Here is a 16,332-nt window from a genome sequence, read left to right as displayed (position 1 = left end):
TTTTCTCCCTTTCCTCCCTCCCGTGCGAGGGGATGGGGGGGGTGAGTGGTGAGCGAGCAGCCCCGTGGTGGCCGGGTCCTCCCTGGGGCTGAACCACCACAAACCCCAATGCCTCTATATAAAGAGTGCTACTTCCTTTGGTATATTTTGATGTACCCATTCCAAGCTAAGCTTTTGGATGGGATTATTAGACTACATATTAGGTATCAAGTTCCCATCAGAGGTGCGCATAATGTGGTTTCTCAGTGTAAACTATTTTAAGCACCTGCTCCTGTCCACACACATACAACTTAACACTGTCTTTAGAAGTACAAGTCCAGATATAAAGCGATTCCAAGGCAAGAGGGAGCACACATTAAAATAATCAAGCAAAACAGATTTGCTTCCCCACAGCTCACCACCATAGCTACTTTTACAACAATCTTTAAATGGCCAAAAAGTCAAATACCTTCTTAGAGCAGCACACAGGAGAATTTTGACCTCATTGTGCCAGCTTCTCTTTGTGTCCTAAGAGGGACTTGTACAAGTGCAGGCTGATTTTCCTTCTGACTGCCCCCCAAGAAAAAGTGAAGAAACATCTCCTGCCACCTCATTCTTGTATCACACAAACAAATTAGTTTGTGGCTTCACTTGAGGATGTGAGTAGAACCAAACAGTAGTCACAACAGTAACCGAAAGTGTGAACTGTCTTTATTATTTCATTTTTCTTTTGTTAATCACTATTCCCAGCTTCACCTGGGCTAGTTGATCCTCTGAAATACAGCTGCCAGTAAGGGGCTGATTCCTTTACATTACATGCAGTAAACAGTCTGTACACCTCAGAGTGCAATTCTGTCATTAATGTAACCAAATGTTTGACCAAATTTAATCCCAGACAGACGTGGCAGTATTCTTGTGAAGGGAATACTAAACTCAAAATAATGGAACAGGTGAAAAAAAGGGAACAATGTGTTAGGGTTTTGTGGAGACTGTGCTTATGGGGGTGGTGGAGTGCACAGGTGCAACAGGGGCAGATGAATTACAGCAAGCCTCAGATATGACATATTATTTCAAAATTTTGGTCCATGAGAAATGGGTTATCTGACTCCAGAAGTATTTTTCTTCAGATCTTTTCCTTTGGAGTTGAATTGTAACTATAATTGCTGGAGGAATATAGAAAAATAGTCATATGGGTTGGTGTGGACTGCAGGAGGTCTCCAGTCCAACCCCCTGCCCAAGGCAGACTCAGCCTTGGGGTCAGGCATGGTTGCTCAGGGCTTTAATCCCTGAAGGACAGCAATGGCACAGCCTCTCCAGGCAGCCTGTACCAGTACTTCGTAATCATACCATGGAAATTCCCCATCCACACTTTTCTCTAGCTGGAAACACTCCTGTTTCCATTTATGATCACCACCAGCAAAAAAAACTGGCCCCTGGTAACCTTCCTATAGGTAAAATGGGTATATCCTAGCTGCCCTTCTCCAGTTCAGCTCTTGCTGCATCTCCTCACAGTGGCTGTTAAAGCCTTGCTTATGGACATCCAGGCCAACAATATCTGCTGCTCTCCTCTCATCCACAAATCCAGTCATTTTATCACAAATGTCCATGCAGTGGACCAGGTATCACTTACACTTGGTTGGTCCTTGCTGACTATTCCCAGTCCCTGCCTTCTCCCTTGTATGCTTGCACATGCCCAAGAGCTCTTGCTCCACTCATTATTTTCCGAGGGACTGAAAATGAAGGCAACCAGCCTGTAGTTGCCCAGGTTGTTCTATTTGCCCTTCTCTGAAGATGTGTGCAACATTTGCTTTGCTTTGGTCCCTGGGGGCCTCCTCCAGTCTCCATGACTTGTCAGGACTGAAGGAAAGCAGCATTGCAAGGACATTGGATGGCTACCTCAGCACCTTAGCTGATGCCAGTTGGTCTCAGGGGCATGGGTAGATTGAGGACTCACTTGGAAGCCACCAAGTAACTTAGCCTCTGTCATTAAATCGCTGCCCTCCATCCAGCAGCTGGTCCCAGTATGTTACTTAACCTCCACTGGCTGAAAGCATCTGGTGACTAGTGCTGGACCAGTAACTATAGCATTTAAGAGAGGGCTATATGAAGTATTTTGACATGTTGATTGTCATTTCATTCCACTGTGACTCACTTTCAGTGGTTTCTGCTCTTAAAGTACTTAAATTTTTTGAAAGACTGTTCCAGTCTGTGTCATTTATCCTCAGATGATGAAAGGTAACTTTGTGGAGGATTTTCCCTCTCATTTAAAAAATTTCCATGTGTCTATTTTTAATGCTAGAAAGGTGCTTAACTGGTGGAAATTTCTCATAGTTTGATGTAAATTAACTCAAGTACATGGATTACACAGCTGAGCTGCCAGTCTATCAGACTTAATATTATAGAATCATAAAATGGTTTGGGTTAAAAGGGACATATATATCTAGTTCCAAACCCCCTCCCATGGGCAGGGACACCTCCTTTGAGACCAGGCTGCTCAAAGCCCAATCCAACCAGGTCTTGAACACAGCCAGTGATGGAGCATCCAGAACTTCTATGACCAACCTGTTCCACTGCCTCACAACCCACTCAGTGAAGAACTTCTTCCTTACATCTAATCTAAATCTACCCTCTTTCAGTTTGAACCTATTACCCCTTGACATATCACTACATGTCCTTGTAAAATGTCCCTCCCCAGCTTTCCTGTAGTCCCTCTTTAGGTACTGGAAGGCTGCAATAAGGTCTTCCTGGAGCCTTCTCTACTCCAGGCCAAACAACCACAACTTCAGTCTGTACTCATAGGAGAGGTGTTCCAGTCCCCTGATAATCTTCCTGGCCCTCCTCTGGACTCACTCCAACAGGTCCATGTCCTTCCTGTTGAGGGATCCAGAGCTGAATGATGAGGTGTTATGAGAGTGGAGTAGAGCATTTCTTGAGTGTTCGTTAGGCTTCTAGTAAAAATCCAACCTTTAAATATCAAGAAGGGTGAATGCTTGCTACATTGACAGCAGATTTTGATACATACACAGGTAAAAGAAACATGACTTCAAAAATATACAAACCCCTAGTGGTATATAGAACCATGGTATGGTTCAATACTGGTTTAGGTAGACCTAATAAATATTAAGCTTGTGTGGGCTTTGCGGTTTTGGAGACTACATTCCTGAGAAGATAGATTAGAGACATTTAGGAACAACTCCTTACCCAGGTATTTAAGAATTCTCAAGAAAACTGAACTTGACAGTTGCAGAAGAGAGTTTCATTTAAAAAAAAAAAAAAAAAAAAAAAAAGCTTTGGATCTTTTTCATTATTCACTGCCAAATAAATGGCAGCCATGCAAAAGTAATTATTCCAAAAAAGTAAAAGCGATTATTCTAAAAATTTAACCTAAGAAAAAGCTACCAAATTGAGAAACAAAGTCACCCCTTACATACAAGAGCTAATCCATTCTCTAGCTCAAGCTTTCTCTCCACTAGTTTCTCCCCATCCACAGAGGTGTTGAAGCAGAAAGCTATGCTGAAATATGGAAGAAATAATTCTGCTCATCCTACTCCTAAATAAATAAGTATGCCTTTCAGTTATAAAACAGTGCAGAAGTGACTGTATGCAATTTAAAACATTTCTGGTTTTTATGAAAAGTTCTATAGAACCTAAGGAATATGTTTTAAGTGTTGAGTTAAAATAATGAAAACTATTTCTAAATTATGGAATTTAACCTACATTCATGTCTCAGATTTCTATTTTATCCTGAATGTCAGCCCATTACTCTTAACACTTACATAAATTTAGCAAAAGTGTGAATGTGATATATGTAGTGGTTCTTATTTTTAACTGTAACTCAAAAAGAAGAAAAAAAAAAAGCGTGTGTTTATAAATTTTATTGATTAGGGAGTATCTAGAAAAATACCAGCTGCTGAGAGAAACCTCATTTATTTCCCCTGTGTATCTGAATATATAGTCATTGTATCACTTTAGAAACATTTTCAAATTCAGCATAGACTGCAGAATAAAGCTGGACAGTTAATCCAGCAGATGTTTTTCCTGCCTGCGTACATAGTTAAACGGAGTTTGCACCGCATTTTCAGTCTAAATATTGCTGGGACCGAGAGGATGGCAAGCTGGGAGGCAGAGGGAGGCAAAGACAGCCTTCAGGACCAAAGCAATCAAGTACTCTTCCTAAGTAGGATCTGTAACCCCATCTGAAAATAGTTTTACTGAAACTTCATTTCTCCTTGTGTCTGGGCCACCTGAAGTAATGTTTGGAAAGGTCAGTTGGTGTTCCTTTCAGATGTTTCCTTTCCTCCCAGCAGATCCTGGCATGAGGAGAAAAGGAAGCAGGAGACCCTAAACCAAAGAGGCAAAGGTGGGAAAAGTCTTGTTAGCTAAGAAAGGAGAAAGCCCATGAGGCCGGGGGTTTTGAGGAAGAGACCTTCTTTTTCTCTGTGTCCTCAGTTGCAGTGGGTAAGCAGGCAGAAAAAGGTAAAAAGCAGCAAAGGCAAAATGCTTTGACTAGTTCCTGTGAAAACATAATGAAGTTTTTCTCTGACCCTTCTGGTTTTGGTCATTTGCAGAGAACAAGAGCTCTCCAAAGGTCAGTTCCCCTAGGGAGCAGGCATTGGAGCAGTGTTACTAAACTGTTACTAAACCTGTTACTAAACAACCTGTTTGCTGAGATTCCTGGCATGGCAGCAACTCAAATTTATTAGGGAGGGAGGAAGAGAGGAAGGGAAGTGTATGCATGGTCCTTGTATTTTATCTTCTAGAAGTCCTTAAAGAAGGTGTATATGACTTGTGTGGTCTGGATATTTATGTTTTCTGAACTCCCGTTTGATTGCTGTTAAGGATTTATGTACCTCACGGGCAACATCTGCCCAGTGCTGTGCTTGGTGTCACATGAACAGAACAAAGAATAAATGCTTTTGCTCTCACTGCCCCAAAGTAGATTCAGCTGAGTTTGCTCTGGTGTAAAAGCAGATCCCCTCTGCTCTTTGGGGCCCCTGTAGCAATAGGAATGGAACGTGTCAGGACACAAGGCTTACAGGTGTGTGATATGCTATTTCTTAGAGCATCTCCTCGCTCTGTATGCACAGCGCAGACCTGCAGGGCAGGGAGCTAAAACAGCAGTGCTCAGTCCCAAATAAATTAACTCACTGGGCTCATTTGGGCTCAACAGACCCACGCAGGTTGGTGAGCACCTGGCCTGGCCAACAAGAGTTGGTATGTTGTTAACAACAGGTCAGCTGATTTTGCAGAAAGACCTATCTGCCTTAAACTTGAAAAGGCACAAAGGGAGGCTGGGATTAATTCAAAGTTAAGGGTGACAGCATCTCAGGCCCTGACTGCCAAGGAGCTGTTACAACATCAACCTAATAATCTAGTGGTTTGTCAAGGTTTAGGGTCAGGGCTGTCTGCTAGACCCATAACAGACGTTCTCTGTTAACCTCTCCCCCTCGCCAAATTGGAAGAGAAACAGAGTAAGGGTGATAGATGACAGATTAGAAAACCTGAAACTGCTTTAATAAATACAGTAATAATGAAATGAAAAATACACAAATATATTAAAAAACAGTATCAAACCCAACCACCCCAGAAGTGGAAAGTTAATTAACATCATTCTGCTATTAAACAGGATTATAAGCATTACCTACAGACAGGTGATACACATTCTTCCAGCATGTTTTCCATACTTAACTACCTTCACATCAGCACTGGGAAATGATGCAATTCACATAGGTAGTGCCAAAATATACTAAAGAATCATCCATAACCATTGATGCTAAGCCACAGCTTCCACTTTCCCTATCACACAACAGTTTGTAAAAGCCATATAAGCATTTCTGCTCCCCACCTCCCTGTGTAGCAAAGGCAAGTTCATTGAAAGCAAGAAATATAAAGGATTATGACATAGACAAACCAATTTCATTGAAGTTAGTGGAGACTTCAGTAGCTAAAGATTTTCTGATAAGGATTTCTGAAATACTACTTGTTTAAATGATAAAATGAAGGTAGAGTCAAGCCCCGGGAAAACAGAAAAATATAAAGATAGGTTAAGATTAGTATGATTTCATGGTAAAGACTAAAAGATCATTGCTTGTATGTGACTAGAGGAAATGACTTTATAAAATTAATGACCAGTAGTTGTCAGAAGAACTTCCAGCATCCTGCTCTGGAGCATGCAACATGGATTTTAACAGGTAGCATCTGCTCAGTGCCCATCCTGACATGTTTTTCTTAGCTGAATTTTTTTCTGTTTCATCTTTTTTTTTCATAGTTTTAATTTTTTTTTTTTTTGACAATATATTTTTAAATACCTTGGTTTGACTTCAAGGATTTAATTGTGTTCTTAAGTTTTTCTTGTCAAGCTTTATTGTAGCTACAGAAGACAGATACTGGCAGATCTAGAAGAACCCAACCGTGTGTAGGCTTCAACAGCAAAGCCCTCTTTGAGAGCTGCAAAATTTAAACGAGGGCTGTAAACAAAGTATTTCCCTCTCTGAAGAAACCATAAGGTAAGGCAAAGCAAATAAGGGAGACCATAATGCAAATTCAAAGGATCTATGTAAGGTTAGTAGCTAGCCCAAAAAAGAAGGCAACAGAATAAAAAAGCCCAAACTATTATTCATATGCAAAGGGTAAGAAACTGACTCATTTCAGTTATAAAACAGAAAAACCTCAGGACACAAATGAGGGAAATAACTTGATAGATCAGATTAGTGTAGATTCTTGAAAACCGAGTAAAAATATCTGTAAAAGTTGAGTGACTTAATTTGGAATAAAGAACATTACCTAAAGTATATTGACTTTTCATGTTTGCTGTCTAGACACCTTGGAAGGCTCTTCATCTCTCAAAAGCAGATTTCTTTTTTTTTTTTTTAACACACTGCAGCCTAGGACATTAAATGCACAACCAAGGAAACTGATCTATTAAAAATAAAGAGAATCTGAAAACTACAGAAATGGGTCTACTTGATTACTGAAACATTAAACTAACCAAGAATGGTTAGTTTAATGCTAGCTGGAATTAGGAAGCCATTTTACATAACACGATTTCCCATGTTTTAACTGACTGAAGAGGTGCTTGCTGTAACATTATATTTTCTAGATACACTATGACTAAAAAAATCCACAACTAAAATTTTTAGGAATGGAAGAATCTATAAATTAAACTAGTGAGACATTGCAACAAAACTGAAATTAAATCACATTTATTATTTTTTTATGACTACAGATATTCAGAGCTAGCAATAGTACTGAATCTGAAGGAAGGGATTACGTCCTCCTTATCAGCACAGCACAAATGCTAGAGCAGATGGCCTCATCTTTCATTTTTATCTTCTAATGCATTCAGTTTATAACCCCGGTCAATTTTTAATTGTCAGGCCACTTGAAAATGTACCAAGTAATGGTGATCTGGCTGATGTCCTTAACTATAACTCTTTAATTATTAACTTCTTGAATCCTGTATTTTTCTTCTGTGCTATATAGGAAGCAGCAGTAGAGCCTAACACATACTTCCTATTAAACCAAACCAAAGGTAGGAAAGGACATGAAAACACAAGTATTAGGTTTCTGGGATCAAGCCAGCCTTTGAGCCTAAAGGCTTTCAGCCTGGTGACTCTTAGTGATACAAAATACTTGATTGATGCAACTATTATCAGTAAACCAACTTGCTATTTTTATTAGGGTTGCTCAAAATCGTTGTAAGTGGAGACCGAACTAGAGTAGTGCCTCCAATGCCCTGAACTCACTTGGAAAATTCTGCTATGGAAAACTAAAACAGAAGTTAGCAGATTTTTAATAGCATACATGTTACTTCATCAATGGTTTCATTGGCTACTCATTTATTCCCAACATGTGTGAGCTGGACTGAGAAACTGAATCAGCTCTAAAATGTAGAAAAAGAAAAGAGGAAAAAAAAAAAAAAGTTTATTCAGTAGGCAGAATGCAAACCCATTTCCTTATAGCTGCCCAAAGGATTTTAAAGTCACAGTGTGAAGGCTGGCTTAATCTGAGTTCATGCAGCAGGGACTGCAAAGTGCGGGTACTCTGAGTGTCCTGGGCAACACTGTAGCTGAACTCTATCAGAGCTTTGGCTTTAACTGCTCTATCCCCAATGTAGCTTCCAAGTTCAGACCTGGAGTGGGTCTGTGTGCTGCCCTCTTCACGGAAAGGAAACCTGAATGTGATTACACTAAAACAGTTTTCTTGTATTAGGGCACCACTCTTTTCAGAATTAATGGCTGAAGGGTTGATATAATCATTAAGTTTTAAAATCTTAGCTATTCTTAACAAGAACCCAGTGTCTTCAGCACAGCATCGAAATTAGCTTATTGCTGCCGTATCAATGAACTGACACTTCTTTCATGTTCAGTCAATCTAGTAGTACTTTTACTCCAGTCCTCAAAACACCTAGTAGAAAACTGAGATAAGTTATGAAAAAACAACTGCTGATGTCAGTAAGTGATATCAAATAATCTAGATTTTATTTTAGTTTTGTTGGTGCCACAAAATTGATGATTATTAATTTCAGATGATGATTATTTTGCATAAGTTTCCTGACTGATTCAGTGAAATACTGATGTAAGTTAGATTGCCTTCTCTACTCATTATAGCTGGCTATGGTGACTTTTCTGTACGCACAGTGGCAATAACCTTTACTTAATCTGTTAATTCCCTTTGGCACATTTAGTACTTGTTCAACAGATTAAGAATTCTTTTCATGAAATTGCCATTCTAGACCTTTTTAAAATCTATTATATCTAGTCTTCTGCAAGTCAGTTTTAGGGAGGTGGGGTTTTTTTGATTCACTTCGCCTAGGAGAAAAATAAATTCCTCCTTATCTTATGGAGAATATATGTTAAACAACAATGTTCTCTCATTTTTCCTTCTGTATGGAACAGAACATACAGTGAGTGTACACAGGTTTTCTCAGCTCTATCCAGACAGTAATATTTGGAGCACCCGGTCAAGTGGCATCTCACTGTCTACCTCCATTAGCAGCATCATTAACAACAGAGATACAGACAGGCATTCATTGTATTATACAAATGGGTAAGTACAAAGCAGGCTGGAATCAGTAGGTAAAGGGGTTGATGCTCCAGGTGTCCAGCAGTTTTCAGGCAATTGAGTCAGCAGAACTTCATTATCACTTTTCCAACATCTCTGAACTAGCAGTTCTGGTCTCATGGATGCTAGTCCTGTAGCTTGTCCTTAGGTCAAAATTCTTAAAACCAAAGAGCTTTCTTTATGCTAAAAAATACGACTTCCTGGAATTTCCCAGTACTACATGCAGTGAAGTTACACCTTGTTGTAGCCTGTGTAGAGGTGGCAGAGCACAGCTGCCTATAAGAGCATTCTTGTAGAAAAGCCAAAGGGTGGGGAAAACAGGGTATTTCCCTTCACTGTTCTGCTCACAGGCGTTAATTACCCATTCATGCACTATGTGAGAGTCTCTGAAGACACCCTAAACAGCTTTCATGTGGTTTTGAAGATGGGAGTTGGCAAGAATAGGCCCTATTTCAGGTTAAATTGCTTGCCTCCCTCAGTGTTTGCATGTTCAACAGTAAGCAGGTCATTATGTTAACCTCTGAGCTTTGGGACAAACCTTAGGAGAAACTACCTTTGAAAGAAACACATTACCATGACAGTAACAGTTCAAGAAACAAAAAAAATAAGTCTCCTCTGCCATTTGCTAGTGCCTGTAATGAATTCCACTGTTGCCTCAGGAGTCAGATGAGACACCTGGCAATAACTATGCGTGACAAATATGGACTGATATGGAGAGAAATAATCTTATCACTCACAGGATCCAGTTCTCTCATCATCCTGCTTCTGTGCCACATTGCAGCAGCTAAACTAAGAAGGGACCTAAACACAGACAAAACTAATCCAGACTTCCTCCTTTCCTTTCCACCAAATAAAACCCAAACAATTAAATAAAAATAATCTGCACCAACTAAACCTAAACAAGCATAGATATATGAATGAATGAATGATCAAATGTATGGAGGAAAGGTAAGACTCAGCTGCAGCTTCAGTTGTGTATGGCGACCTACAGTAAAAACATTTAGGTCTTCATCATTAGCATTTTTTGTTGGTTCTTTTAGGAGGGCTTTAATTGTAGGAAGAGGTGATACTTTTATAAAAAACCCTTATTTTTACATTCTTGCTCCTAAAAGAATCTGGAACGGATGCTGAACTTGACAGAAAGCAAAAACCAGCAGTTTCATCAGTTACATGTAGACACTACTACTTTTAAAGTTTTTGAGAAACTTGAGTAATTTTGGAGTCAAAAGCAAGACTTCTGGTACAGTAGGAAGTGTAAAATTACAAGTCTCATCAGGCACAAAACTGAAGTTTCCCTGAGAAGATGTCATTACAAAGTAGTGTATAAACTTTATATCACATTGTCAGAGGGGTTTAAGAGTACAAAAGCAAGATTTAAACACAAGTCCTTACTACTCCATGCTGAAGATAAAACTTTCAGGAGGACTAAGAATTACATAATGCAGAACTACAGCAATCAGATTTAAGTTAAATGATGACAGCTGGCTTTGGTATATCCCCTTTTGTGTAATTTTCAGATCATTTCTAGTGTAATTTTCCTGAGATCTTTCAGTACTCAGTCTGTGCAGTCCAGCTGCTTTTTTCCTTCTCCCACCTCCTCGCCTTGGTCTTTCCCTTCCAGACAGCATTACATTCATGGGAAAAAAAAAAAAAAGATGAATAACCATGAACAACATGCATTTTCCAAGCCTTAAAACAAATCGCTTAGCCAAAGGAAGTCCATTAATTACACCTTTTAGACGATAAATATTCTGAATATTCCAAAATATTCCAAAAACTGCCATCTTCGATTTTCTACGCAAAATTCCAAGCCTCGGTGTGCAGCACAATGCACCTTCACCTGAGACATGTCTTCGCTCCCCCTTGCCCAGGGACAAGGCAGGGAGGACACTGTCACCACACCGACTCAGCCGCGATACTTGTCACCGGTGTCAGTGCCCCTAGCGTCAGGTGTTGAAGTAGGTCTAGCTGGACGCTCCTGGTACCCCCGCCTCGCGACAGGAGCGGGCAGTGCTTCAGTTCTTTTGCAGGTACAAAGCTTTATGTCGCAAATACTCTTCCAAACATTTAACTGCAAAAGGGTCGACATCCGTGTCAAACTTGTTAGCGAAGAAGTGGTGGTTTCGCAGCACCCAGTTCAGGTCTCCGACCCCAAAAACACAGACAGAACGAACGTGAACTCCACTGCATGGTGGGTAGGGTGCACCTTTGGACACGTCGCCCTCAAAGTACTGCCACTTGACAAACCTGGCCAGTGCATTCATGTCAGAAACGTCATACTTGTCACTAGAAGGAACTGCACCTGGGACTTCAGAGATTCTTTGAATTGTTGCCCACAGGTACTCATCTGGGCTGTAAGTGTCTTTTGCCCACTCGATGAATTTAAGTATTTTGCTGCTTTCTAATATGTGTTCTACAAATCTCCTGCTAACTATAAAATAGGCACTACCAGAAAAAATTGGAGTACTGAGAGGTGGCAGTTGTTTGTCTATGCCTGTGTTCTTTATTTTACCATCAACAATCTCGTGGTGTTTTTTCCACCTTACTTCTTTATAAGCAGGCATTTTTTCTGTTTCTAGACTGTTTAAGCCTTTAAGGGCTTTTAATTTCTCTACCATTTCCTGGTTGGTCTTTATAGGAAAGTCCATGCCACAGAGGTTTATTAGGTATTTCCAGTGCGAACTTCGTCTGTAGAGATCTTTCATGCAGTTAATATCTGCCTGCACCCTGCTCCATGAAGCATACACAACACTCTCTAGCTGGCTGGAAATGAAGACATTATCAAAACATGAGACTATTCCCTTGACAGCAGCAAAAAACGATTCTGGAGATTTTTTGTCAACATGAATGCAGTAAAAATTCTGAGGGGCATAGATTGATCTTAGAAGTCTATCAAGCATCTCGATTTTGTGATAAACCACTATTGAGTAAGCAATTGGAAATTCTGCTTCTTCACTGCTGAGAGGTTCCATAACGTACCTCCTAGTCTTGGTGAAGGAGGCACAGTCTGCCGTCATGTTAATATAATCGTTTGTTGTTAGTCTGGGGCGTTTCTTAAACGACACTGACAACGTTTCAAGCTTTACCTTTTGAATTTCTTCCATATCCCCCTCTATAACCTTAGTGCAGTTAACATTGCCAAGAGGATCTTCTTGTGTCAGTTCTAGATGTTTCCGGTTTAAGTAGTCTTGTTTCTGGTTAACTTTCAAAACCGAAATGATTACTAAAATAAGAGTTAGACCCAAGAAAAGCCTGAAGCATGAGTTGTGGCAAAACCGTAATTTCCTCTTCAGCATTTCAAATATCAGGAAGCTTTGCAGGGCTAAAACACCTGCCCTCCCCTCTGCTCATATCAGCTTCAACAACTTCATAAAAAAAAGTTTGTGTTTCTCAGGAACTGGGCGACTTTTTCAGGGAGATGGAAGGAAAAATCCTAAAATAAAATGAAAACTTACTGTCATTTAAAGACTTATTTCTTTAAAAAATTACATTGACTACATCGTTAATAATTACATAGTCATTTTGTGATAGTAGAAAGTTGAATAGGTCAGCCAAATATATTCTGTTGAAAATTAGAAAGTAATGAATAAAACCAGGTTGGTTTTTTGTTTCCTAGAAAAAGACTGGGAGAGCCAGATAGTCTTCATGAGACACTATTTCCATAGTAGTAAGACTACAAACCAAAGTTCAGTAAGAAAATAGAGCTCATTCAGCTGCATCTGACTAAATTAAAGCAAATAAGTCAGACATAGTACCAAGAACCAAGTCTTTGATGCTAATTCACACTTTAATTGACAAGAACATTTTATATTCACTTCACCGTTGACACAGATTTCATTATGACTTACCACTCTCTTCCTGGATGCTAGTCATGCTTTACCTTCTCACTGGGAATATAATCCCTGAAGCCTTTCAATATTTTTATGTGAGATACAGTCTCTTCAACATCCTGCAGATGCACTTAGAAATACCATCAGGAAAGAGCTGATGAGAAGGGGAGAAATAAATTAGTATAGCATAGCTCCTCAACTTTCAGACTCATGAGAACAGCTGTGACCTAATTGCTGAAGTACGTTTTTAAGGTAAAAGGCTATATTTATGGCCCGTCTCTAAAGCTGATTTGTGTTAAGTCACCGCAGATGCACAACTCTAAGACCACAGCAGGGTTGTGTTACCATCGCTCAAATACACTTATTTTTATGATTCTGCAATTGCATTTATGTGGAAATATGCTGTAAGGCTGCAACAAGACTTATAATACACCAGTCTTATTTGCATCTCTATTTCACAGGCACTGCATCATCTTTGATTGTTAGTCCTGTTTCCACTTAAGCACCTTTTCTTTTTGTTTCAGTACTGTGTGAAGGGACCACTGCATGGTTAAGCAGCTGCCACAGCTGCAGCTGTTGAGAAAACTGCAATCTAGAACTGGATTACAGAATCGGGTGTTTTTTTCTCTAGGTACAACCTCAAGCAGATAGACTGATCGAGAACAGGAAATCCTTCAACAACTTATATTGCCACTTGAACGGCGTTTGTACCCACAAATTCATTGCCTAATAATTCAGTGCAGGCCTGAATTCCAAACCAACCTCTAATTGCAAAAGCAAATACAGTTCATAGAGAAAATCTTTCAAAATTTTAATCTACAACTTAAAAGGTTAATTAAATATTGAAGTACTTGAGAGATACACAGCTCTTTTCATGGTTACTACTTTCAAGAAAAATTTAGTGCATCTGAATAACTTTCTGAACAGCTCTAACAACAACTCCAACCCCCCAAAAAACAGTCAGAAAATACATTTGAGAAAAAGAAGCGTGTACTGTGTCCATTTCTGGGAACTGCCGTAGGCTGTTCAGCATAAGTTTTTTCTTTCCCCTCCCCCCTGCCCTTTTCTTCAAGCTACCTGTCGTGGTTAACCCCAGCCAGGAACTAAGCACCACACAGCTGCTCATTCGCTTCTCCCCACTGACAGTTGGGGTGGTGAGGAGAATCAAAAAAAAAAAAAAAAAGAAGAAAAACTCGTGGGTTGAGATAAGAAGGGTTTAATAAATAAAATAAAACAATAATAGTGAAAAGGAGTATAGCAACAACAACAAAAAAAGAGAGACAAATATACCCCAAGAAAAGGTAAGTGATGCACAATGCAGTTGATCACCACCCACTGACTAATGCCTGAGCAGCAGCTCGTCCCTCCCAGCCAACTCCCTCCAGTTTATACATTGGTATGGAATATTCTTTTGGCTAATTCAGGTCATCTGTCCTGGCCATGCTCCCTCCCAGCTTCTTGTGTACCTCATCACTAGCAAAGCATGGGAAAATTAAAAGTCTTGGCTTTGGATAAGTGCTACTTAGTAACCGCTAAATCATCAGTGTGTCATCAACATTATTGTCACACTAAATCCAAAACACAGCACTATGTCAGCTGCTAAGGAAAAACAATTTCAGACAAAAAGAGGACACTAGCCCACTATCATTTTAGCTTTTAATTCTCAAACTCTGCCTTTTAACCTGCTACTTGCAAATCTCAGAACAAGTGCATGTAAGAAACTAAGGCCTGGTATCACAGAGTTTTTTGGTAGTGATGCCACAACCGGGATGCACTACACATTGGGTCCACCACTACGCCCACAGCATTGCAAACTGACTGGGGGAGTTGATCCACATGTTGTAGTAGGTCAGGGGAAGGGGAGGATCCCTGCACCGGTGTCTAGCACTGCTGTAAGGATCAGCAGTATTTTAAGGAAGTACTATAACCAAATATTTTGTAATTCAAACCACCAGCAGGCAGAGACCACAAATTGTTTTTGACTAACAGCATTCTATAAACATCTTATTTACTATAAAGTGCACTTTGTTTTTGGTGTTACACTTGTAATTATTTTATCCTGCATTTCTAATTTATCTTTGGGAGGTGGACATTTGTTCCAAGTCTGTTTTAGATGCACACCAAAGTCAAACTGGAAGAACTAAAGTTTTAACCCTTAACTAAGTAGCCAGGTGAACTAGTGTGTAAGTACAACTGGAAGCAAAGAAAGGTACCTTTTAAGTACCAAGTCTCACATTTTGATTTTTAAATTAAAAAAAAAAAAAAAAAAAATTAAATGCAAAATTCCACAATTACCACTTTTAGTTTGCAATGTGACATCTGCTCATGGCAGAGGGTTGGAACTGCGTGATCCTTGTGGTCCCTTCCAACCCTGACAGATTGTGATCTGTTTTAGCAGAGGACTTTAGAGCCCTAATGGCTCAATGGTTGGACTTGATGATCTTGAAGGTCCCTTCCAACCTAAAGGATTCTATGATTCTATGATCAAACACCATGGTGTAATTAGAGAAAGTCTTAACATGCTTTATAACTTATCACATGTTTAACTGACATCCAACTTGTTTTGACTGCTAGGTCTCATCCACTAAAAATAACATTCATCACATGAAATTAACAAAGGAAGGACACTAGCTATGTTATAGTGTCCATAATCTCTACTGTGTATGTATTTCCATAGGATGAAGCTTGTGATACTGGTTACCCTTAAATTACTGTTTTCTGCCTACCAAATCAGAAAGTAAGACTTTTCTAAAACTTAAGACGTGCTTCAAATACATTTATACTGTAATGAAGCTGTAATCCGTCTTCCATTAGGATGAGAGTTGACACTACTATTTTATGCTATTCTCAGTTTTTGCAGGAGCCACTAGCATTGTGGAGTAACAGACACTGCAAGAGAACTGCCACGTCCTCCCTGCTCTTTACAACACAGAGAGACAGAGCCTTAATCGAAAGCTACCGTTGGGGTCTTCATTGTCTACAATTTCCAAAGAATAAATCATGGTAAGAAGTCTTTCCACCTCCTGTTTTAGAATAAAATTTAGTTGAATGTAGGATAAAGAACCTCCTTCAGAAAGACCCTGTATACTCAGCTGGGTGCAATTCCTCTATTGTTTTTGGCTCAGAATAATCGGACCCTGAACTTCCATTATACCAAAATGAGAGATCTGCAAACATTTACATGTTCACACAGCTCTTATCTTTAGGGAGGTTTTTTTCTCCCCCACAGTCAAATTTCTCCCACTGACACACTCCCTCCGCTGAATAGTCTTTCACAGTAAGTTACTTTTTGGTTATGCTTGCAATTCCTTTCCTAAAAAGTCCTAAAACTTGATCATATCCCATTCTTTGAGAAAGCTGACTTTTACAGGACAAGAAAAGATTTGGTAACTTTCATCTAATAATGTACCTGGGTTTTGGTTTATAAAGTTTTATAAACTCATCAACATAACAAGACTAC

At 39.6% G+C, this 16,332-nt stretch overlaps 1 protein-coding gene across 1 annotated transcript; it reads right to left on the bottom strand.

The window, feature by feature from the left end:
* Window positions 1-11,057: 11,057 nt before the first annotated feature.
* GCNT1 (glucosaminyl (N-acetyl) transferase 1, core 2) lies at window positions 11,058-12,338 on the bottom strand. Its single transcript, XM_008936564.1, has one exon. The coding sequence runs from the start codon at window positions 12,336-12,338 to the stop codon at window positions 11,058-11,060; it is 1,281 nt and encodes a 426-aa protein (XP_008934812.1).
* Between the last annotated feature and the right edge of the window lie 3,994 nt (window positions 12,339-16,332).

The sequence above is a fragment of the Merops nubicus genome, unplaced genomic scaffold (assembly GCF_000691845.1).
Source record: "Merops nubicus isolate BGI_N331 unplaced genomic scaffold, ASM69184v1 scaffold15083, whole genome shotgun sequence".
NCBI lineage: Eukaryota > Metazoa > Chordata > Aves > Coraciiformes > Meropidae > Merops > Merops nubicus.
The sequence above is the reverse complement of the archived record's forward strand: the minus strand, read 5'-3'. Positions and strand labels throughout refer to the sequence as shown.

Excerpts from the sequence above, each read along its gene's own strand:
- GCNT1 (XM_008936564.1), bottom strand. The coding sequence starts at position 12,338 with ATGCTGAAGAGGAAATTACGGTTTTGCCACAACTCATGCTTCAGGCTT.